Source organism: Girardinichthys multiradiatus, chromosome 8, assembly GCF_021462225.1.
Source record: "Girardinichthys multiradiatus isolate DD_20200921_A chromosome 8, DD_fGirMul_XY1, whole genome shotgun sequence".
Classification (NCBI taxonomy): domain Eukaryota; kingdom Metazoa; phylum Chordata; class Actinopteri; order Cyprinodontiformes; family Goodeidae; genus Girardinichthys; species Girardinichthys multiradiatus.
In genome coordinates this window covers 36274616-36298047 of record NC_061801.1, presented here as the reverse complement: position 1 = coordinate 36298047, position 23432 = coordinate 36274616, and the positions used below count along the sequence as shown (strand labels likewise).

Genomic DNA, 23432 nt, shown 5'->3' with positions numbered 1-23432 from the left:
GGAAAAAGTGTGGCAGAAAACGCTGCACAACGAGAAGAGGTGACCGGACCCTGAGGAAGATTGTGGAGAAGGGCCGATTCCAGACCTTGGGGGACCTGCGGAAGCAGTGGACTGAGTCTGGAGTAGAAACATCCAGAGCCACCGTGCACAGGCGTGTGCAGGAAATGGGCTACAGGTGCCGCATTCCCCAGGTCAAGCCACTTTTGAACCAGAAACAGCGGCAGAAGCGCCTGACCTGGGCTACAGAGAAGCAGCACTGAAAGTACTTTTTCCAGATGAAAGCAAATTCTGCATGTCATTCAGAAATCAAGGTGCCAGAGTCTGGAGGAAGACTGGGGAGAAGGAAATGCCAAAATGCCAGAAGTCCAGTGTCAAGTACCCACAGTCAGTGATGGTCTGAGGTGCTGTGTCAGCTGCTGGTGTTGGTCCACTGTGTTTTATCAAGGGCAGGGTCAATGCAGCTAGCTATCAGGAGATTTTGGAGCACTTCATGCTTCCATCTGCTGAAAAGCTTTATGGAGATGAAGATTTCATTTTTCAGCAGGACCTGGCACCTGCTCACAGTGCCAAAACCACTGGTAAATGGTTTACTGACCATGGTATCACTGTGCTCAATTGGCCTGCCAACTCTCCTGACCTGAACCCCATAGAGAATCTGTGGGATATTGTGAAGAGAACGTTGAGAGACTCAAGACCCAACACTCTGGATGAGCTAAAGGCCGCTATCGAAGCATCCTGGGCCTCCATAAGACCTCAGCAGTGCCACAGGCTGATTGCCTCCATGCCACGCCGCATTGAAGCAGTCATTTCTGCAAAAGGATTCCCGACCAAGTATTGAGTGCATAACTGTACATGATTATTTGAAGGTTGACGTTTTTTGTATTAAAAACACTTTTCTTTTATTGGTCGGATGAAATATGCTAATTTTGTGAGATAGGAATTTTGGGTTTTCATGAGCTGTATGACACAATCATCCGTATTAAGACAATAAAAGACCTGAAATATTTCAGTTAGTGTGCAATGAATCTAAAATATATGAATGTTAAATTTTCATCATGACATTATGGAAAATAATGAACTTTATCACAATATGCTAATATTTTGAGAAGGACCTGTAATATACAGGGAGCTGTGAGAGGAGAACAAAGGACAGATAATCAAAAAGACACAGAACAGGTGTGGCAAGGAAACAGGGAGGCTGAAGGGACAGGTGGAACTGATACCAATAAAGAGAAACATAGACCTAAGCAGAACAATAGACTAAGATAAAAATAACCAAAACATAAGAAATCTAGAATAACCAAGAGGTAAAGGAAACAGAGGAACTGGAAGGAACAGAAGAATAACTAGAACCTAAGGCCTAAGCAAAAGGAGACCATAAAGAAACCCTGACTACAAAAGTAAACACTGATAGAACAAACTGAGAATGAAGCAGAAGAAATGATGACAAAAACTGAGTAATTAACAACTAAAAGAGGAAAACTAATGACGAGAGGAGAACAGAATTTGAGGCAAAAGGAAACCAGAATTGTCAGAACACAGAAAGCAATAAACATTAATACAAAACTTCAAACAAGAACATCTAGCAAAACAAAACACAAAACCACAACAAAGTCCAAAATGTCACATCCTGACAGGATCATTGCCAACGAAGCTGGTTGTTCATAAAGTGCTGTATCCAATAATAGCAATAGAAAGTTTAGTGTAAGGAAAAAGTGTGGCAGAAACAGTTGCACAAGCTACAGGGATAAATGCAGCCTTGTGACGTTTTTGGAGAGTTTGGGAAGTTCACAGGCTGTGGACTGCAGTTGGAGTCAGTGCTTTAAGGTCTGCCACACACACATGTATCCAGGGCACAGGCAACAACTGTCATGTTTGCTAAACTAATCTTGAACCAAACAGAACATTAGAATGAGAAGAAGGGCTTGACTGTTCTTCGAAGTCCTCTTTTCAGATGAAAGAACATTATGCCTTTCCGTCCGTTGTGACGCTTTCACAGTCAATACAAACTTTTACAGCACTTCATGCTTTTCTCTGCTGACAAGCGTTTTAAACGTTCTCATTTAATTTTCCAACACAACTTGGCACCCGCCCAACCTGGCAATAGTACCAATCGCTCCTATAATGATCATGTACTGATCGAGTTTTCATTGAGAATCTATAGGGGATTCCTAAGAGGAAGATGAGACGCCAGAACCAAGTTGAACGGCACTATTAAAGCAACTTGTGCTCCCCAAAAACTCAGCAGAACAAGAGGCTTATCGCCTCGATGCCACACTGCAACAATGCAGTAATTTATGCAACAGCAGCCCCAACCAAGTACTGAGGGCAAACACTGTATAGTACATGGGCTCACTTTCAGTACGCCCACATTTCTGTATTAATAATTTTGTTTTTTCTTAGTCACATGACATATTTATAATTTAAGATATTTTTCAGCTGTAAGCTAAAATCATCAAAACTTATAGAAATATATGTTTGAAACATATCTCTCTGTGTGAATGTAATCTGTGTAATAAATAACTTTCACAGTTTGACCAGAATGACTGGGAAAATACACTTTCTGGGGCCAAAGCCCCCCTCAGGTACGGTACCGCCATACCTGGATAACATTCTCTGAACTCTTTCTTTATTCATATCAAGCTGGAGCTTGTCTTCTCACCACATGTAGATGATGTGTCCCTGACGCCCTCCATGACGGTAGTTGTACAGGATGATGTAGCTGTCACCTCCGAAGAACTGTCCATATGTGGACGGATCCACCGCGACCTTATCGGATCCCTCGATGCGCCAGATCTGCCAAGATTAGGAGCAAATATATCCCATCAAATCAGAAACCGCCTTCCCTTTGTACTTACATTACATACAGAAAAATATTTTATCCCTGTGTGTTTTAAATACATTACTACTATAATAAAGTCATTGAACTACTAGGTCTTATATCTGTAGATTCTCCTGTGCTCCCAGTTCACAGCTGGTTTCCATTTTCTGATGTTTTTTAACAGTTAGTAGGGATAAATCAGAACTCCTGTCTTGTTAAACCTTTCCCTAAAAGACTGAAGGAAACAATGCATGGGAGATACACATCCTAATGAGCTCATTGACCAATCCCCTCTCACCTGTTTCTCTCCGCTGCCGTCATCCACCATGCCGTGCTGGGCCGCCATGCTGGAAGACTCATGTAGACTGGCGGCATCGAAAGACACCTTCTCGATCTTGGCGATGCTGTTAGCGATGTAGGCCACGCCCAGGCCCACTGTCTGGTCTTTGTCGCGCCAGTTTTTGAAGAACTGCTTGAAGAGGGGCGTCTCGCCTGTCTCCGGCAGGATCTGGACCTGCGTGTGTTTGGGGTAGCCCATCTTCTTGATAAACTCATCGGCTGCCTTCATCGCCGCCTTTCGTTCATCCATGTTGGCGTCTTTGCCTGGAGAAGTAAAAGCAAATATAGTGTTGGATCATTTTGTTTGCTGAGTGTTGGACCATTTGCACGTTGCTGGACGCCACCAGGACTTCTGGCATCATCGGCCATTTTGTATACCAGGACAGTCCACAACTACAAATCCCAGCGGGCACCGCAGCTCATAGAACGGGGGCGTCGCAGCTCTGATGCCACAGTAAACTATATAACAGAGTATGAGATGGCCCACCATTGCTTTTCACCCTGGAAACCGAGACGTGGTTACCACGCAACTGGAGCATCACTCTGGAGAAGAAAATCCCACATGGACTTTCATTCATTCTCCTTGTTGGCCAACAAGAAAACTAAGCGAATTAATCTTACAGGAATAAGAAGGCTTGTAAGTTTTCAACTTTACCGATCGAAAACGTGGGTTTAACACGTAACCAAAAAAACCGCGGAGGTTTCAAGGAGACGGAATCGCCACCCTTGTTTTTGTTCCAGTCGGCTGTTGACGCGGTCCGTGATACTGCTTTTCTGCCAAGGAAGCCAGAAGTAAAACAGACCATTCTACTCTGAGTTATCCACGGACGCATGGAAACTCTTCCCCCCTCCTTTCTCTGCCTCTCTGATCCGGAGGAGACACCACCAAGTAATTACGTTCTTTTTTTTATTTTGTTTCTTTATTAGGAATAGCGTGGGCAGGATAGAGTAAGGTTTTAGGCAATTTAGAATCGCCACTCATAGTCCAATGAGTTCTAAATTGTATGTGCATGCAACATTTTATTGAAACTTTCATTGCTGTGGATATCTGAAAGCCACTGTGCTTTTCAAGCTGTGTGTGTTTTGCTGTGTTGTTTAACACCTGAGAGCTCAGGGCACATTTTAAAGTTGGACTGTTATAATAACTTCATGGTGAAAATCAACCATTTTCTTTGTCTTCAACTTCATGTTTATTAGTTGCCGCCAGCGGTGGAGGATGTTTTATGACTTACAGTAACTAAGCTACACTTTGGGAGTGGCCTCCCAGAGCTTCGTTCAACCATATTCCTCTTGTATCTTACCATAACTGCCATAACTGCTGGTTTAATTTCATACACACTCAATGCTGTTTTATCTTGTTTAGTTAGATATTTTACCCTTTTTGAGTATAACTTTGCATGTTTGATTAGGTGAAGATTACTGAATAGGAAGAGCGAGTTGTATCAGGGCTGTTGATTTAATAAATTTCACGTAGATAAAGCGAAGGCGTGATTTGTCAGTCAAAATAAGGTTAAAGGTTAAAGTTCCCCACGTTTCGGCAGAAACGGTTGATTAAACAGTGACATCTAATAATAGTTATCAACTATTACTGAGAATTTAATAATTGTAATTATCAAGGGCTTTCAGCCATAATCACAACACCAGAGGACATCTCTGGTTTCAATTCATAAATGAGGATTTTTGGTTAAGAAATTAATTTTCTCAAATTATGATTTGTAATTATAATTCTTGATAAATATTAATTAATCAATAATCATAATCCCAACAATAGCAAAAAATATCAATTCAGTTTTCAATGGCGGGAGAAAAACTTCCTCTGACTGACTCTTAAACCGACCTTTCCAGACAAAGATCTTGCCATCTGAGCCGTGGTCCAGAATGAAGCAGTCACCGGACTCCAGGGCGCTCTGAGCAAACGGGTTCTCTGCTGCCACCAGAGTAATGGTCATGCCGCCGCTAGCGTTGGAAACCTGCAGCAGACGAAACAGGAAGTAAGTTGAAGGTGAGGTTGGGGTTGGAGATTTCAACCCTAAAACCCAGATTCTCACCTGAATGCGTTTCTAGATTTTTATTTCTGACTAGTCAGTTTATGGAGGAGCATTTCCAGCTGCTTCCTTATGCTGGGGTCACCACAGCAAGTCAACTTGCAGTGGAGCATATCTGAACATCTTGATTTACGGGAGCACACAGAGACTGTTCTGTTCTACATAAAGACCTCCACTGACATGTTACAGTGGACCCCTGTTTCAAAGATCCCCAATGATTACAGACCTACTGACTTGACACCAGATATCATGAAATGTTTTCACAAGCTCATCCTGCACCACATCAAGGCTTCTCTTCACTTGTCAACAGATAAACGGAGGACGGCATCACTACATCTCTTCCTACTGCACTGAGCCAATTCGAGGAGCCAGGAGGCTACATCAGGATGCTGTTCATAGATTTTGGCTTGACATTAAGCACCATTATTCCTGACATTCTGGTGGACAATCTGACAATGTCCTTGAAATTGCTTGGGACACATAGAGCTGAGGACCTCTCCTGGACTGCAAACACATCCGCGGCGGTAAAGAAGGCCTGATAAAGACTCCACTTCCTAAGGAAACTTAGAAGGAACCAACTAGGGAAAAAACTTTTAGTCAACTTTTCTTGCAAGTTGCTGTTACTTTGTCACAATTTCTTATTTTAAATCTAAACATGTCAAATATGTTCAGTGTCTTTTTTCCCAGTAAAAGACAATAAAATAATTCCAGTAATTTCTTTCCACAGCTTACCCAAGACAGTTTACACCCACTGTTGTCTACTAATGAAACAGGATAAACTGCCCCGCCTCTAGCTGATAAGAAAGGGTCGTTGCTGGGGCTAAAAGACACGAAACACTATTTCTACGCTTCTCACCTTCCAAGCTTTGATTCACCATATCCATAAATACAGTATGTCACCGGCCTGGGTACCAGATTTTCCTCTGCGATCTATCTTTAACAGCACTTATTCATGCTCTGACCTTGTATAGTTTCGCCATCTTCCTGTTTGAAGCATCAGCTATGGTGTCATCAGAAGCCCCAGGAGGCAGATCTGGTTTGGGACCTAAAACCTGTGAGAAGAGGCGGCAGTCTCAATAAATATCTCAGCTTGTTAGTTCATTTCTTTCAGAGGTTTCATTGGTCTGACCTCTGTCATCTTTTCTCTCTCCATGCCCTCATCGCAGACGTACACCCGGGCCCTCCCGCTGCGCTCGCTGTCACGGATACCCTTGGCGACCTGAGTAGCCTTGAGTTTCTCGAAGCGGTTGCTCTGAGAGCCACACCACTGATAAATCTCCTGTGGAATGAGAGGACGAAGAACGGAGACGTTAGTTTAACTAAGATACACTAATTAAATCATTTCTTGCATTGTTTGCATGACCTGGAAAATTTTGTAGTGACAGTCAGATGATATCGTGTTGTATATCTGATAATAATCATCTGACTCACATCTCCCAGGTCCAAGATGAAGCAGTCTCCCTGGTTGAAGCTGTCCCAGCTAACCGCCACCTCCGTGGCCCGGACGGAACGTCGACCTTTGATTTGGAGTAACCGCTGCACCGACACCTCATTGGTGACAACGTGCTTGAACCCAGAAGCTACGCCTCCTTTCTGGAAAATACATTTTATGTTTTAGTTATCATTTTGAGACGTTCGACCTTCAACCGTGACAACAATGAGGTCATAACAGACAGGATTACAAGCAGACAGTGTAAGACGTCCCACCATGTATTTGATTCCAGACTTGAAGTAGCCCAGAAAGGTTTTGGACTCATGCCCCTGCACCTCACGGTACTGGATCGGTTTCCCCCCGAGGAAGTCGTCCATTTGGACAGTGAAGATGGCCGCCGAGCCGCTCTCATCTTGGCTGCAGAAATCACCTGCACCAGACGAAAAAAGACAGTCTCGACATTAATATCGCTTTTTTTTATCTAAGAAATATAATAATGTTGCTCTATAAAGACCTCATCTTTTGTGGTGAATCCTTGAAGTGGATCAGAAAATGAATCCAGAGCTTACAGACATAAAGCATTGTTTCATTTTATAATCTGTTTCTGGGTAAACTTGGGTTGTAACGGTACACATGCATCACACCCAGTTTTCATTTTATGTATCGTTTTACATGTGGCATTTTTTTTTGCACAGTTTACAGTTTCAGATTAAAATATTTAATATAGCACTTGTTTTGCTCAAACATGATTATTTTGATTTTACTTTATCTTTTTTATATTTAATGGAGGTTACCTGTAGACAGATAGCTTGCTACATTAGACCCATCTCTATAGCCGGGGGGGTTTGCTTTCTCAGTCTTTGTGGTTGTAAATGATTTAAAATGTGTCATTTTGACCATTTGCCTTCACTAAACTTTTGCAGTTTCGTTCATCTCATACCTGACTTTGTTGGGTCAAAAAAGAAGCTGTCTGCCAAAGAGGGTTTCATACTTTAACAATGAACAACTTTTCTGTAATCTACTCCTAGTGTACTGTAGAAAATGCGGTTATGTGTTTCCCAGAAGGAGGTTGCTTGTAGTTTTTTGTTTGGCTTAGGGGCTAAAATCTGGTTCAACTTCTTTCAACTGGTCCAAACTGGGATCGCATTCCAAAATAAATGGAAATAAGTTGCAAATGCGTTGAAATAAATGTTTGTTTTTTTTGTACTTCATGACTAGTTACCTCCATAGTTAATAAAAAAAAAATTATATACCAAGACAAAATTAAAAGATTGGCAATACTTTAAAAACACGAATAAAAAATGGTTCATTTATAGCTATAAAATGGATGTAGGAAGGAATGAAATGGCTTCTATGACAAATTGGAAAATTTACCCAAAACCATTTTTTGTCATTATGTTAGTGGCCGACTTGACCTACATACAGCAGAAACATCCAAAGAACAGTTTAGGAAGTTTATTGAGAGGCTGTAAGGTGAGGGAAGGACAGCTGCTGACTGGAACAGGAAGCTAGCTGGGTTCAGATCCACCAGGGAGAGGGAGCTGAGTCCAGACTGGCTGCATCAGTGGCCGCCAGAGCTTCAGAGGGCTGGAGGTTGGAGGACTGCCGCAGGGTGAACAGGCTCGGCAAGGCAGGGCTGAGGCGGATTGCCAGCTGGTAAATGGTCCGGGTTTCCTTCTTCTGTTCAGGCTGGTTTAGGTCTCCCTTTAAAGAAGCGAGACATGTTCAGGATCCTAAACAAGTTTTATTATGACCGAGAACATCCTCGCCATCATCGCGATCCTAAAACTTGTTTAGGATCCTAAACAAGTTTTATTATTTTATTTCAAAGGTAACTTGCAACAGACAAGACTTAATCTGGCCATGTTGTAATACTGCATTGGCAAAACACTCAGGCGATGAGATACTGGCAATTCATCCTCTTTATACTTCTCCAGGTGATCATCCCAAAAAGCTGCACCTGTCACAATCTAGGAACGGTCTCTGGCGGCACCTAGTGGCTGAAGATGGTTAGTAACAGCCAAGGACAGAGTCCAGACTCTGACACCACCTCCCCCTCAACGGCCGCCACCTGGCGGCCCGGAAGACCCAGCCCGAGAGAAATGGAAGTCCCGGAGAAGCGAGGGATCCAGGATGAAGGACTTCGGAACCCAGGAGCGATCCTCCGGACCGTAGCCAGCCCAGTCGACCAATTATTCCCAGCCCCGACCAAGCCGACGGGCGGCCACGATCCGGCGGACCGTGTAGACCGGATGGCCCTGGAAGTCCCGGGCGGGAGGAGGGGGCTCAGGCGGAGGGCAGAGCGTGTTGGTACGGACAGGCATTAGCTGGGAAACGTGGAACACTGGGTGAATACGAAAATTAGCAGGTAAGCGGAGACGGACGGATGTGGGGCTAACGAGAGATTCTATAGGGTAGGGACCAATGAACCTGGGAGATATGTTCTTGGAGAGGGACGTGATAGGAATGTCCATAGCGGCCAGCCACAGCTTCTGACCCGGGCGGTACTCCGGGGCCAGCACACGACGTCTGTCCGCGTACCTTTTGTTCTGCGTGGCCGTCCTCTGAAGGGGTCCGACGGTCTGGTTCCAGATCCTGCGGCACCGTCGGATGTGGCTCTGCACAGAGGTGGACCCTTCCTCTCTTTCGTCCAACGGGAACAGGGGCGGCTGGTAACCAAGGGTTATCTGGAAGGGCAAAATGCCCGTAGCGGAGGACACATGTGAATTGTGTGAATACTCGATCCAAGGTAAGTGGGCACTCCATCCAGACGGATTTGCTAATGTAACACATCTCAAGGCTGACTCCAGTTACTGGTTCAGTCGCTCGACCTGGCCGTTGGACTGCGTGTGGTAACCCGAGGTTAGCGAGACCTTAACTCCCAGTGCCGAGCAGAATTATTCTTTGTCGGTGAATTGGGGACCTCGGTCGGAGAGGATGACGAACCGGATGCCGTGAAGGCAAAAAACTTGCTTGATAAGGAGCTTAGCAGTCTGGAGAGCGGATGGGAGTTTTCTGAGTGGCACCAGATGACAGGCCTTGGAGAATCGGTCGATTATAGTCAGGATTGTTGTCATTCCTCGGGAGGCGGACAGGCCGGTTACAAAATCCAATGCTATGTGGGACCAGGGCCGATGGGGAACCTCTAAGGGCTGCAACAGGCCAGCGGGTGGACAGTTTGAGGGCTTGCTTCGTGCGCATACAGGGCAGGCGTTTACATAGTCCTTGATGTCCCGGTGGAGGGAAGGCCGTCATTCCTCGGGAGGCGGACAGGCCGGTTACAAAATCCAATGCTATGTGGGACCAGGGCCGATGGGGAACCTCTAAGGGCTGCAACAGGCCAGCGGGTGGACAGTTTGAGGGCTTGCTTCGTGCGCATACAGGGCAGGCGTTTACATAGTCCTTGATGTCCCGGTGGAGGGAAGGCCACCAAAACCGTGTGGCAACCACTGAGACAGTCCGACTGGTGCCAGGATGGACGGAGAACCTTGCTGAGTGGAACCATTTAATGAGCTGGGAGCCCACCGTGGCGGGGACATAGGTGCGGTTGGCGGGTCCAGAACCGGGCCCCGGGTCAGAGAGGAGGGCCCGTCGCACCTTGTCCTCGATCTCCCAGGTCATGGCCCCCACCTTGCAGCTAGGTGGCAATATAGGGGCTGCTTCCTTCTTCGAATCGTCTGGCGCAAACTGACGTTCTTGGTGCCGGGTCTAAAAGAAATAGACAAGTTAAAACGAGAAAAGAATAACGACCAACGTGACTGGCGGGAATTGAGGCGCTTAGCGGACTGAATGTAGGATAAATTCTTATGATTTGTCCATACCACCACGGGATGTTCAGCGCCCTCCAGCCAGTGCCACCACTCCTCCAGGGCTAGCTTGATGGCGAGGAGTTCTCGATCACCCACTTCGTAATTTCTCTCGGCCGGGGACAGGCGCCGAGAATAGAAGGCACATGGATGAAGCTTCCCGTCCAGGTCTCGGCGCTGTGACAAGACCGCCCCCACTCCAGAGTCGGAAGCGTCCACCTCCAAGACGAACTGTCCATTTGAGTCTGGGTGGATGAGTACTGGCGCTTGAGAAAACTTCTCCTTTAAGGTGGTGAAGGCGGTCTCCGCCTCCGGGCTCCAGGCGAAGAACGACTTGGTCGATGTTTAGGGCAGTTAGGGGGGCCGCTGTCTGGCTGTAGCAGTGGATGAACCTCCGGTAGAAGTTCGCGAAGCCTAGGAACCGCTGTAATTGTTTCCGTGTCTCTGGAGTGGGCCAATGCATCACCGCTCTGACTTTCTCTGGGTCAGCACGAACTTGTCCACCCTCTAGAATGAAGCCGAGAAAATTGACAGATGCCTGATGGAACTCGCATTTCTCCGCCTTCACATAGAGCTGATTCTCCAGAAGCCGTTGCAGCACTAGGCGGACATGATGTTTATGCTCCGACAGTGTTCTAGAGTAAATTAAAATGTCATCCAAATAGACAAACACAAACTGGTTCAGGTAATCTCTTAAAACGTCATAAACTAAATTCTGAAAGACAGCTGGGGGCGTTACATAATCCAAACGGCATGACCAGGTACTCATAGTGTCCTCGTTGGGTCTTGAAGGCTGTCTTCCATTCATCTCCCTGGCGGATCCGAACTAGATGGTACGCATTTCGGAGATCTAACTTAGTAAACACAGTGGCCCCGTGGACTGGTTCAAACGCTGAGGAGAGGAGAGTAAGTGGATACTTGTTTTTAACAGTTATGGCATTTAACCTCCGATAATCAATACATGGTCGCAGCGAGCCGTCCTTCTTTCCGACGAAGAAAAACCCGGCACCGAGGAGCGACGACGAGGGGCGAATTATTCCGCCGGCCAACGAGTCGGTTATGTACTGCCCCATCACCATCCTTTCGGGGCCAGAGATCTTATAAAGCCGGCTGGATGGCAACGGAGCCCCAGGTAACAGATCTATGGCGCAGTCATACGGGCGGTGGGCCGCAAGCGACAGGGCTCGAGACTTACTAAAGACTAGCTTTAAGTAGTGATAGTCAGGGGGAATCAGGTGCAGATCGGGGGGCTCAACCCCCGCCGAGGGATCTTAGGAGGGGAAACTGCAGACTGCAAGCAGGCAGACAAACACTGCGTGGACCAGGCCTCCACCCTTAACTCGGCCCAATTTAGGTGGGGGTTGTGGGCCTGCAACCATGGAAATCCCAACACAAGTGCATTCTCAGACAAACAAAAAACAAAATTTGCTCCCGGTGGTTTCCTGAGAGCATCAGCTTGAGGGGCTCGGTTCTATGGGTAATTAGCCGGAGCGACTGGTCATCCAGTGCTAAAACTGGCTTGTTTTTTTTTTTTGACAAAAAAGTCATTTTTGAAAAGTTGAATGCATGTCTAGCAGACTCTTAGTGACACAGAAAAGGGAAGTATAACCTGGAACCAAACTGAGATGGTTCAGTAAAAATGCATGAACCTTTAAACCTTAGTACACAGTGTGGTCAGTCTGACTGAAACAATAGAAATCTATAAAACCACACCCCACTCAAACTCCCTTAATCATCTGCCAACTGTTGGTTCCAAACATCAACATATATTTCCTGAACAGAATTAACAGAGATAAGCTCACTTAAACTAACATTTAATATGCAAATGTTATAATGAACTCATGAACACTACTGCTTCTTGAATAATGAATCCAATAAAATTTGACTGCTCTTTACTCATAGTCTGTATCTAGGTATGTCAGCATCTAAACGGAGAAGTGGAAGTTTGATATTTTGAATATTCTACAATATAATGCTGCTTTTATTGCAGTAGAGGATCCAAATGTGTCACCAGTTCCTGGTAATAAAACAGATCACTTTATCCTCACATGAGGCTTTGCAAAAACTGCTCACATCAGTCCTTATAGAACCACTCTGTGTAAATACTATTAGATCTTTTTAAGAGAAGGCAAATGCCTTTTATTTCTCTGGTTTCAGGAATTTACGAGAAACATGCAAAGCAGCAGCAGTTCAGAGTAAGAGCCACAGAGCCAGCATCTGCATTCCAAGTCAAACAGGGTCGTATCTGCAATAAAACCCTGAAAACATCTTTTTTTAACATAAAAAAAAGACAAAAATGGAAGAAGAAGAAGAAGAGAAATACAGAAATAACTAACTTGTCTTTTATAAGATATAGATATTTGTCTCTGTGGACTCACCCAGCCAGAAGTGGAGGTCGTACTGCAGGTTCCCAGAACGCTGTTTGATAGTGTTAAGAATAAGGTAGGCATCTCCGGTGTAAAATCCCCCGTACAGGTTCTCCGGAACAGGAACCAAGTCAAAGTTCTCCACCCTCCACACCTGGAGGCCTGGACTCTGACCGGCCCGCTCAAACTCTGCGTGGTGCGCTGCCATCCTGCCTACAGGGAAATCACACAGCAGAGAGGCTGCAGTTTAAAAACTCTACGGGACTGAGACGGGGACGCCCAGCTGATGAGCAACCTGCTTATGCTAAAGCCACTCCCTTCTAATGCTCGGTTGTTGCCGCGGTTACCCAGATAAAGGTTAGGGTTCTGGTTAGTTATTAATAAGCAGGAGAATGAATCATCACAGTGAGCTGGGTATTTCCTCCAGTGAGCAGCAAGAGGAAACCTGCCAGCTGTTTACGATGGCAGGTTTCTGGCAACAGAAACACTGTGTCTGCAGAAAGCGAAAATAAAGTGGAAGTAGGAGGAGAAACTTGAAATTCGTTCTGCAAAACTTGGTAGCACCAGAGTGATAAGTCTCTAACAGCTTTACATGTCAAGCTAAGGTAGATTGGAGGGACAGCATCTGTGGACCTCACTTTTCAAGTCTTAACCATAGGTTCTTAATTGGATTTAGGTCTGAACTTTGACTAAGCCATTCTAATACATGGATATCTGTTGCTGTAAACCATCCCCTTGATGCACTGGCTGTATTATCTACTCCAGTCTTAAGTGTGTTGGAGCCTCTAACTGTTTTTTTTTTCCAGGATTAGCCCATATTTAGCTCCATCAACCCTGACCAGCTTCCTTGTCTCTGATGAAGAAAAGCATCTCAACATCGATGCTCCTCCACCATATTTTACTGTGTGAATGGTGTGTTTAAGGTGACTGGCAGTGTTATTTTTCCTCCACACAAAGATTTTACATTCTGGCCAGATTTTGGTCTCATCTGACCAGATCACCTTCTATAACTTGTTTTCTGTGTTTTCTACATGGGAAACTGCACTTCTTATGGCTTTTTTAAGAAAGTTAATTTTTTTATGCCATACTTCCATAAAGGCCAGATTTGTGGAGTGCACGGCTAATAGTTGTCCTCTCAACAGATTCTTCCACCTGAGCTATGGATCTCTGCAGGTCTTCCAGAGGTGCCATAGACCTCTTGGGTGCTTCTCTGAGTAAACTGACTTCAAGTGGACGATCAAGACTTGGTAGACTTCAGATGATGGAATGAACAGATCTCTGTGAGATGTTCTATTGTTAGAAGCAAACCCTGCTGTAAACTTCTCCACAACTTTCTCTCTGACCTGGCTGCTGTTTTCCTTGGTCTTCGTGATGCTGTTTGTTCACTAATGCTCTCTAACAAACCTCTGAGGTTTATACTGAAATTAAATTATGCAGAGGGGCAATCTATTTACTAATTAGGCAACCTCTGAAGGCAATTAGTTGCACTGGATTTTATTTAGAGTTTTTTCAGATAAAAAGGGGCTGAATATAAAGGAAATACACTTTAAAAAATACTTTGGTAACATTCATCATTTTCCTTCCACTTCACAATTATGCACTACTCAGTGCTGGTCTATCACATAAATTCCAATAAAACATATTGACATGTGTTCAAATCAATTCAGAAGTACGGGAAATGAATTTCTCTAAAATAATTATATAATGTTGTAACATGACAGAATGTAAATAATGTTAAGGGGTTTGAACATCTTTCAAAGCCCAGTAAAAAAAAATAATAATAATAATGCATCGGCTTTAAGACACGTAAATCCTACACATCTGTGCACACAAATAGGAAACACTTCATTCGGATCTGACTGCACAGTAAACACTTGGTGCTACTTGGAGAGCATTAAGTTGTTGAACAAGGTTACAACCTGCTGTGTGTCTTAAAGGCAGCTGAACATCCATTCTAAGTTTAATTGCATTTCTGGAAACCGTTGTAATTTAAGAAGAGAATATAAACTCAGCTGCCGTCTGTTTCAGATGTTTAATATTTAGCGTCTACATTCAGGGACTACAATTTTTTGTGGATGTGGTGTGGATCTGCTGTACAAGGAGTTCTGTTTGATCGGTTCACTGGCAGCAAAAAGCTAATTAATTTTACAATTATTTCCTATTTCTATTTGAATGTAGCCTCGGCCAGTTGTTCAGCAGCTGCAGGTTTACAGAGTTTACACCAGGCAGGAAATTTAGGTAAACTATGCAAAATATTTCGAAGCAGATTCCAAAAAATCCCAACTCTACACACAACATATTTTTCACTAGTTTGGAAAGTAAGCACAACACATTCTGAAACCAATTAATCTGAAGTGAAACTTTGCTGTGAACCTGAACTTGACAACTTTAAAATTGGCCACATTGCTGGTCTTCATTTAAAAATCTCGTTGCCAAAACAATCTAAAGTTTTGCGATTAAGAAGCTGTTTAAAACTGCTCAAAACTAACACAGAGTTTGTTTTTCCACAGGAATGCTGCTGGAACATACTGCCTTCCAAAATACATGGCCAGCCATTCTTTGAGGCTGCAGTCTTCCCACAGACATGGCAGGAATCTGCTCCTGACCCGGGAAGAGGGAAGTGACGAATCCAGGGAACGATAATTTTTTGCCCTCATTTGTCCTCTTCCTCTTATGTAACTGTGAAGCTCAATACAACCTCTGTGGAGTATTTCAAGACTGTGAGCTTAATAAATGGAAAACTAAGAAGATTCTTTTTAACTCACATCATTTTTTATGTTCCAACTGGTCTTTTTTGTGACATTTTGTACATTATCACAAATTGATAGCTGTCTGGTCAACTTCTGACATAATGAGGATGTTTAACAAGAAACGCTGACTTTGATGACTTAATCCTTGACTTTTTTGATGGATACCTTTAATATATAGATCAGAATACAACTATCATGAAATCATAGGAGGCTGTGAAACATCTATCCATCCCACAGGATCTGCAGCCATTATTTTGCCTGAGCAATTCCTTTTTGGTTCTCCATTCAACCAGATGATATGGAAGGTTTTTCCTACAGTAATCCCTGGTGCTTGAATTGACAGCAGCAGGATTTCTCTCCTGGATCCCGATATTCAAGTTAGGTTGTTGAGAACCTTTAAGGATAAGTTAAGGATAGGTTTTCCAGGTAGACATCATAAAACAAAATGTTGTATATCTGTCAGTTGTTTTCTACTGCTTCTTCCATAGTGGGTTGCAGGGGAGCTGGTGCCTATCTCCAGCAGTCTATGGGCAAGAGGCGGGGTACACCCTGGACAGGTCACCAGTCCGTCACAGGGCAACACACATACAACCATGCACACACTCATTCACCTAAGGGCAATTTAGAGTGACCAATTAACCTAACAGGCATGTCTTTGGAATGTGGGAGGAAGCCGGAGTACCCAGTGAAAACCCATGCATGCACGGGGAGAACATGCAAACTCCATGCAGAAAGACCCCCGGACCTTCTTGCTGCAAGGCGACAGTGCTACCAACTGCCCCACCGTGCATATCTTGCATATCTATCTTTTTCAAATCCTGTAAATTTTGCAGTAGTGTTTATTTATCAAATTTACATTTATTCGGTTTCTGCTTTTTGGTGCAGTATCTAATTAAGTTGATTTACCAAGAAGAATCAAATAAAATATTTTTATAAAATGTATAAACTCTGGGCAGGTCTGAGAAAACCATTATGAAGTGAAAAAGGTTAGTTCTGTGGTGGAGAAGTAGATGAACCACTAACAGATCCAGCACGGTGAGTCATGAAGGGGTAGTTCTGTTTGAATGAAAACCCACACAGCTGCATGTGTAAATAGAACGGGTCATATGATTATCAGTCAGTCCCTCTCTGCAGACTGGCTGGCTGGCTGGAAAAAGACAATGTGTCAGCCTCGCTCATCTGCAAAGTCCCCTCTTCCACAGGCCTACTCACCAGCCCTTCCTGTGCTGACAAACAGACATGCCACCCCAGCCTGGCATATTTCGTCCCCTCCCCCATTTTTCTCCAGCCTCTCTCTCTGTTGTGTCTGCCTTCCCTCGAGGCCTGAGTGGAAACTCAAAATGCAATCCACTGTGGAGAAACATGGGATCCATTTGATAAGAAACCAAAGAATTAGAAAGCCTTGTGATTTGTCTGCTGTTGGAAAGATAACCCAGGATGGTGTGATGTGAGAAATCTGGATTTTAAGGCCTTTAAAACATGTCTGTTCTGAGTTTCCATCCCCCACCCTGATAAAAATACGAGCTCTCCTTCAGCAAAGAAGTGGGGGGCGTCTTCTTATGACTCATTTTCTCCTTGCATGCCACTCGCAGCCTTATGTGGTTCTCTGAAAGCCTGATTGGGATGCATCAGATAAAATCTTCACATATTTTTTAACAACCACGCTCCTTCCCTAATATTTGTTTACACAATGAACAGACCAGCTCTTTATGACTTTGCAAACAACTTCTCTGCTGTAGGATTGGTTATTAAAGGATATGAGAGGGTTACCTCCGGTCATTCAGCAACAACTGAAAACACTTATAAGAACCAGCACCAGGTAATGTACTTTGGAATCTCCTTCCTTTACTGAATACATTTAATCAGGCATAGAAAAATGCCACTAGTGTCTAAAAAGTTACATTTTCCTCACCAAAAGGCAGCCAGGGGTAGTGAGGGGTGTACCATTTTTCTCATTGGTAGAAAAATATCTATTTAACTGAAGTTAGCGGTAGGAATCTCCCAACCTTCCCAGGAAAATATGCATCACTAAACATTATTAACAGTTGCTCACATGCTTTTTCAGTGCACTACTGTACAAACAACTATTTTTATTTTTAAGTTATAAGGCATAAAAAATTTCTTTAAATAAATAAAAAAAATCTGCAAACTGTTTCTATACTATCACTAAATTAAAGGGATTGTTTAATTTTTTAAGGTGAAGTTTAAAGTATATCAACTAAACCTTAAGGTATATCGTTACTTTGGGAATTAAGATGATTTTTTTATTTGCTTTTATGAAAACATAATTGCCCTTGTTGAATTATAAATTACCTGTGGTTAAACACATTTTCTGGTTCAATTTCATCAGTGAACCCCAGTCTTGATACCGCAGACCCATAAAATCAAGATATCAACTAAACAGAACCTGTCTGACAACAGGAAGTAGGCTACAACACCTCAAAAAGCTTAATATTACACCCTGATCTAAAGAAAACCAAGAACTGATGTGAAACAAAGTCATTTAGTAGTCTGGGAAGGCTTACCAAGCTATTTCTAAGGCTTTGGGACTCCAGCAAGACAGTGAAGGCCATTATACATAAATAGAAAACACACAGAACAGTGCTGAACCTTCCCAGGAGTGGCCGGCATACCAAAATTCCTCCAAGAGTGCACTGCCGACTCATCCCGGAGCGACATCTAAAGAACTGCAGACCTCTTGTGCCTCAGTCAAGGTCGAATTTCATGATTCAGCAATAAACAGGAGACTAGGCAAAAATGGCCTCCATTGGACAGTTACCACACCAAAACCCCAGCTGACCTACCCCAAAAAACAAAAACAAGCTGTCAGGGGCTCAGAGGATCAACCCTACCTTCTCTCTCATAGGTTTTGCTGATTAGTACTCTGCTTCTGTAGGCTAGTGTTTCACTGAATGAGGTCGCTTGTCAGGAAGTGTTTAACTTAACCTATATTTGAGTTTACATATAACAAGGCAAGCTCCCACTCGTCTGAGGACAGGATGCCAAATTAGGGCCTCTGGACTCAACAGTTGAAAGGAAATGTCCTCCATGTCAACACTCAGATACACCCCAGAGTCTAATCCTCCAGGAAACATGCTGGGCAGCTGCTTGGGGCACGTAACTTCTGCTTAGTTCAGAAAAATCGCTCATGGGGTATCTCTCACATTCAGATAAGTCTTTCAACACCTCTTTCTTAGTCATGTAGTCTGTATCTCACTCTCTAACAGACTTGTGGTAAAAACTTTTAGGACGTTGAGGTAAAACTTCCTCAAATAGTTTGACTGTCTCTATAGAAACCAAACAAACGTTACGTTGCTCTGCTGCACAGGCTCCAAAAGCAACTTGCCATCAACCAGCATGGTTTCAGTTAGTCAACTAATTGATCTTTTAGCTGCACTAGTGAACTATGAACTTCACAAAAACTAAACTTGTCATCTACTATGCATTGCAGACTTTGCTGGTTTCCTTCTAAGGCAAAAATATTTACTACTAGTCAACTAGTGAGCATTTTGGGCTTTTGTAATTGTCTTGCATGGCAAAAATCATGTTACTAGTTACATAGTTGACATTTTAAATGCACTTATGAACTACAAATGTTAAAAAATAACTGCTACATTAATAAAGCACACTTGTAAATAATCTTACATATCGGTGCTTTGGTTAACTTGGAAGGTCAAAAACGAATGAACTAATAAGCATTTTAGGCCTGACTACTGAACTTGTAAGGGCAAATACTTTGTTGCTAATTAACTAGTGACAATTCTGAGCCACAAAGTTAACTCGTAAACATTTAAGGTGCACTAGTTAACCAGCTGTCATTTTAAGCTGAACTAGTGAGGTAGGTAGGCCAAAAACTGCTCATCACCACTGATAACTTCTACTAATTACCTTATAAGGCAACAATTTGTGTTACTGTTCAACTAGTAAACTTTTCCAGGCTTACTAGTTAATAGGTAAACATTGTAATAACCCTTTGTTTCTTGGTTGCACAGGTGAAATATGAATGTAAAATAGCTTGAACTTGTCAACTAGTGAACATCATAGACTTTACTTATCACCTTGGAGGGAAACATTAGCTTTGAAAAAGGTTTACTAGTTAATGAATAAACCTTTGTATCTATACTAGTTCACCAATAGAAATGTTAGGTCCATGAGGACACAATGAAGAGAAAATCTAGTCAACTTTTAAGGAAATTAGACTTTACGCGTTATGCTTTTACGACCAAAATCAGGTTAGTAGTAAGCATACTAGTTTAGTACAGTTAACCAGTGAACATTTTAGGCCTTCCTAGTTAACTTGTAGGGGCAATATTATTAATACTAATTAACTATTAATGAAAGCCATGAAAATTGACCGGTAAAAATATTTTACACAAACAAATTAACCAGTCAACATTTATTCATAACTTAGAGGGTCAGAAGATCACTTTGTCCTTTCAGATTATACGAGGCAATCTGCCAAGATCTCCAGTCGTGTGAGCTTTCAGATCATGTAGCTGTGATTGCTGAATCAAAGAAGAGTGGCTGAGCTCTGTGTCCTGATCCTCATGTATGCTCCACAAATGCCCCTGATGCTTTAAATACAAGCAAAAGGTCCTTAACATGTTATCTTGGCCAGACGTAATATCAGTGGGTCAGTTTCAACCCCCCATTCTGTGTCCGGACCTTTCATTACATGGTCTTTTGATTACAAAGCATAATAAACATATGTAGATTACAGAACAAAAAGATAATCTGAAAGTGAATGCATTTTGATGGGCTTGCGTACATAAATAACTTTTGACGAAGTGACATTATAATTTGAATATAGATTTTCTTGTATCACATTTAAGATCTAATGTGTCTGTATGAATTGAATGTACTGGTATGAATTAGATTTATTGTTTAAAACTAAACATTAATTGAATTTGTTTTTCTTCTAAATTGCCTTAAGATCACATTTGCTGTGACTTGTAGCTAAAGAAATAAACTGAACTGATTTAAACATAATTAGAAGGACTTCTGCCCCACCTTGTTTGATGAAAGTGCTCATAGTTGGTAGACAGTAAATCTATCTGGGTCTAAAGCAGTGTAGCTGTGAACTAGAAGATGACACCTAAAATCATGAATATCGAGTAAATACAGAATTGCTTGCCATAATTTACATGTTCCTCTTGTTTTTGGCTCCTATTATGTAAAACTGAACTCCTTATGTGCGAGTCCTTAACGACAAGAATAAAACTGCAGTTTCAGTCACTGACTCTCCGTACATGGCGACTGCTGCCGCGCATAAAGGAAAAATACAAGCGACTTTAAGTCTGATTTTAATTCCCCTCTGCAAAAAGTCCGATTAAATGAAGGATCCACATTATTCAGAGCGCTTCCGTTTTATACCAGGCTGATATTCTAATCGGGTCAACAAATAGACTACAATAAAACCCCGATTATAATTCTGCAATCTGTCCACCAGGCCGCAATTTTTAATTAAACAGTTAAGAGATGGTTTGTAACGGAGACCTTACCTGAATGCGGAGGTTGTCGGACGGACGGATGTACGGGTGTTGAGCAAGCCGAGGGGAGCGCTTCCGAGCTGCAGCGGAAGCAGAGAGACGTCGAGTCGGCGTGGCAGAGAGCACTGAGCCGCTGCTTATGTTGGGACGGGACACTCCCTAAACAGTCCCCTCCCTGACCTGCCCGCGACTGCAGCGTCCAAACACACACAGCACCTTGCAAAAGTATTCAAACATCATGGGTTTCGGGCAGTCATATGTTTTCATACCCGAATCCGCCTAATCAGAGTCAACCTGTGTTCACTATCTCAATGTAGCTGCTCTGTAAAAGCCTCTGAGGTTTGTTAAGAGAACAAACAGCAACATGGAAGAGAAGTTAAAAGCAGGGTTAGGTTATAAAACAATGTTTTTAGCCCATGAAAACTAACAATGCACATCACCCCGATTATACAATTCTAACTTTGAAATATGGTGGTGGCAGCATCATGCTGTGGGAAAACATTTCTCCAGCAGAAACAGAGATGCTGGTCAGAGCTGATGGGAAGATTGAATGCACTAAATGAAGGACAATCCTGGAAGAAAACCTGTAAGAGGCTTGAGCGAAAGTTCACCTTCAAACAGGACAACAATCCTAAACATACAAGAGCTACAATGTTATGTTCTACATCAAAAGTGTAATCTCGAGTTAGAATGGTCTAGTCAAAGTATTTTGCAAACAAGAATGTGCAAATATTTCTGCCAGTAGCAAAGCTAGCAGAGAGATACCCTTTCTTTCTTTCTTTCTTTCTTTCTTTCTTTCTTTCTTTCTTTTCAGATTTACCTTCATACATCACTTCCAAGATTGGGATGATTGCAAGATTATTTAACATACAATCTCTTTATTGAGCCCAAAGAAAACTATTAAAAGTGCTTCATAAATCTGGCTTGGTTTAAATCACAGCTCTTCAAAGCTTTACCGCCCTCTGGTGGTGGAACACGCAAACAGAAGAGAACTAGTTGAGGAGGTGAATAAAGTAACAGTAAGTGTAGGTATAACCTTTAACTTCTACGTTTCTTTAAAAATGTATTCGCATCCCTTGAAAATGTTTTAAATATTTTATCAATTAACAGTCACAAACCTTATTTTATTTTATTGGGATTGTATTTGACAGACCAAAACAAAATCACTCATAATGGAATGCAAGGAAACAAATTCATGAGTTTTAAACTTTTTAAGAAATGACAATTTCAAAAGAGCGGTGTGCATCTGTATACAGTCGCCTTTATTCTGATTCCCTTGAATAAAATCTCTCTAATTAATAAACAGAGACCATCTGTTTGCTATTTAATCTCAATATGATTCCAGCTGTAATTTGAGGGCCTCAGGAGTTTGTTGGAGAACATTAGTGAACAAACAGCATCATGAAGACCAGAAAGGAGAAAGGTGAGGAATAAAGTTGTGGAGAAGTTTAAAGCAGAGCTAGGTTGGAAAACAATATCCCCAGCTTTGAACATCTCCCAGAGATCTGTCCAACTGCAGCGCTACCGAGAGATCCTACGTCCACCTAAACTGACAAGGAGAGCATTAATCACGACACCAGCCAAACAGCACATGGTAACTCTGTAGGAGCTACAGAGATCCAAAGCTCATGTGGGAGAATCTATCAAATTTACCGTTTTTATTTACTCAATAAATCTGGCATTGATGGAAGAGTGAAAATAAAAAAAAACATAAGTCGTCGTGTTTAAAGTTTGCCACAAGCCACGAGGAGGGTACACTGCTCAGATGGGCCCAAAATTAATTTTTTGGCCTACATGCACACCCTTATGTGTTGGATGTTCTCTTTCCAGTAGGACAACAACCCCAAACGTACACCCAGAGATACAATGGGATGGTTTAAATCAAAGTTTAGTAGTGTTAGAACAGCTTAGTGAAAAATTAGACCTAGATCCAATTGAAAAACTGAGAAAATGTAGCCAGACTTGGAAGTTGCTGTTGATAAAAACTCTCAATCTTATGTTATTTGCTAACACAGAAAACATGTGATATATTTATATCTATGCAACATGGAGTTTCTCTAAACACATTCACCTGCTAATATGGGTCAGTCATATCTGTTAAACAAGTTTAAGATGAAAGCACTTGATCTAATTAATCTAATCAAATAAATCTAATCAAATTGGAGATGCCAATTAAATTACCTCTGGGATTATTGCTGTTCTAAATAAATGGACCCTAGCAACCTACATGTATGTAGTGATGCATTTATTCATGGACCTTTTGAGAAGGCAGCTATGGGACCAGCAGTCATATACAGATTAAGTTTCATTGCATATTAAATTTAAAAGGTCAAATTAAGGTCTACTATCAGTAGTTCCATGAATGGACCTGTAAATTGAGAAAG

The 23432-nt window shown here is 42.6% G+C and overlaps 1 protein-coding gene across 2 annotated transcripts in view; it reads right to left on the bottom strand.

Annotated features, from left to right (window-relative positions):
* Nucleotides 1-21216, bottom strand: part of gsna (gelsolin a) — a 29230-nt gene extending 8014 nt beyond the window's left edge. For both annotated transcript variants that reach the window (XM_047372617.1, XM_047372618.1), the window contains exons 1-9: nt 21061-21216; nt 12822-13022; nt 6913-7067; nt 6637-6798; nt 6335-6484; nt 6168-6257; nt 4998-5130; nt 3120-3424; nt 2663-2796 (exon numbers count right to left, since the gene is read on the bottom strand). In XM_047372617.1, the coding sequence (XP_047228573.1) occupies nt 2663-2796; nt 3120-3424; nt 4998-5130; nt 6168-6257; nt 6335-6484; nt 6637-6798; nt 6913-7067; nt 12822-13017 (1325 nt within the window). In that variant the 5' untranslated portion in view covers nt 13018-13022; nt 21061-21216. The remainder of the gene's footprint in view (nt 1-2662; nt 2797-3119; nt 3425-4997; nt 5131-6167; nt 6258-6334; nt 6485-6636; nt 6799-6912; nt 7068-12821; nt 13023-21060) is intronic.
* Between the last annotated feature and the right edge of the window lie 2216 nt (nt 21217-23432).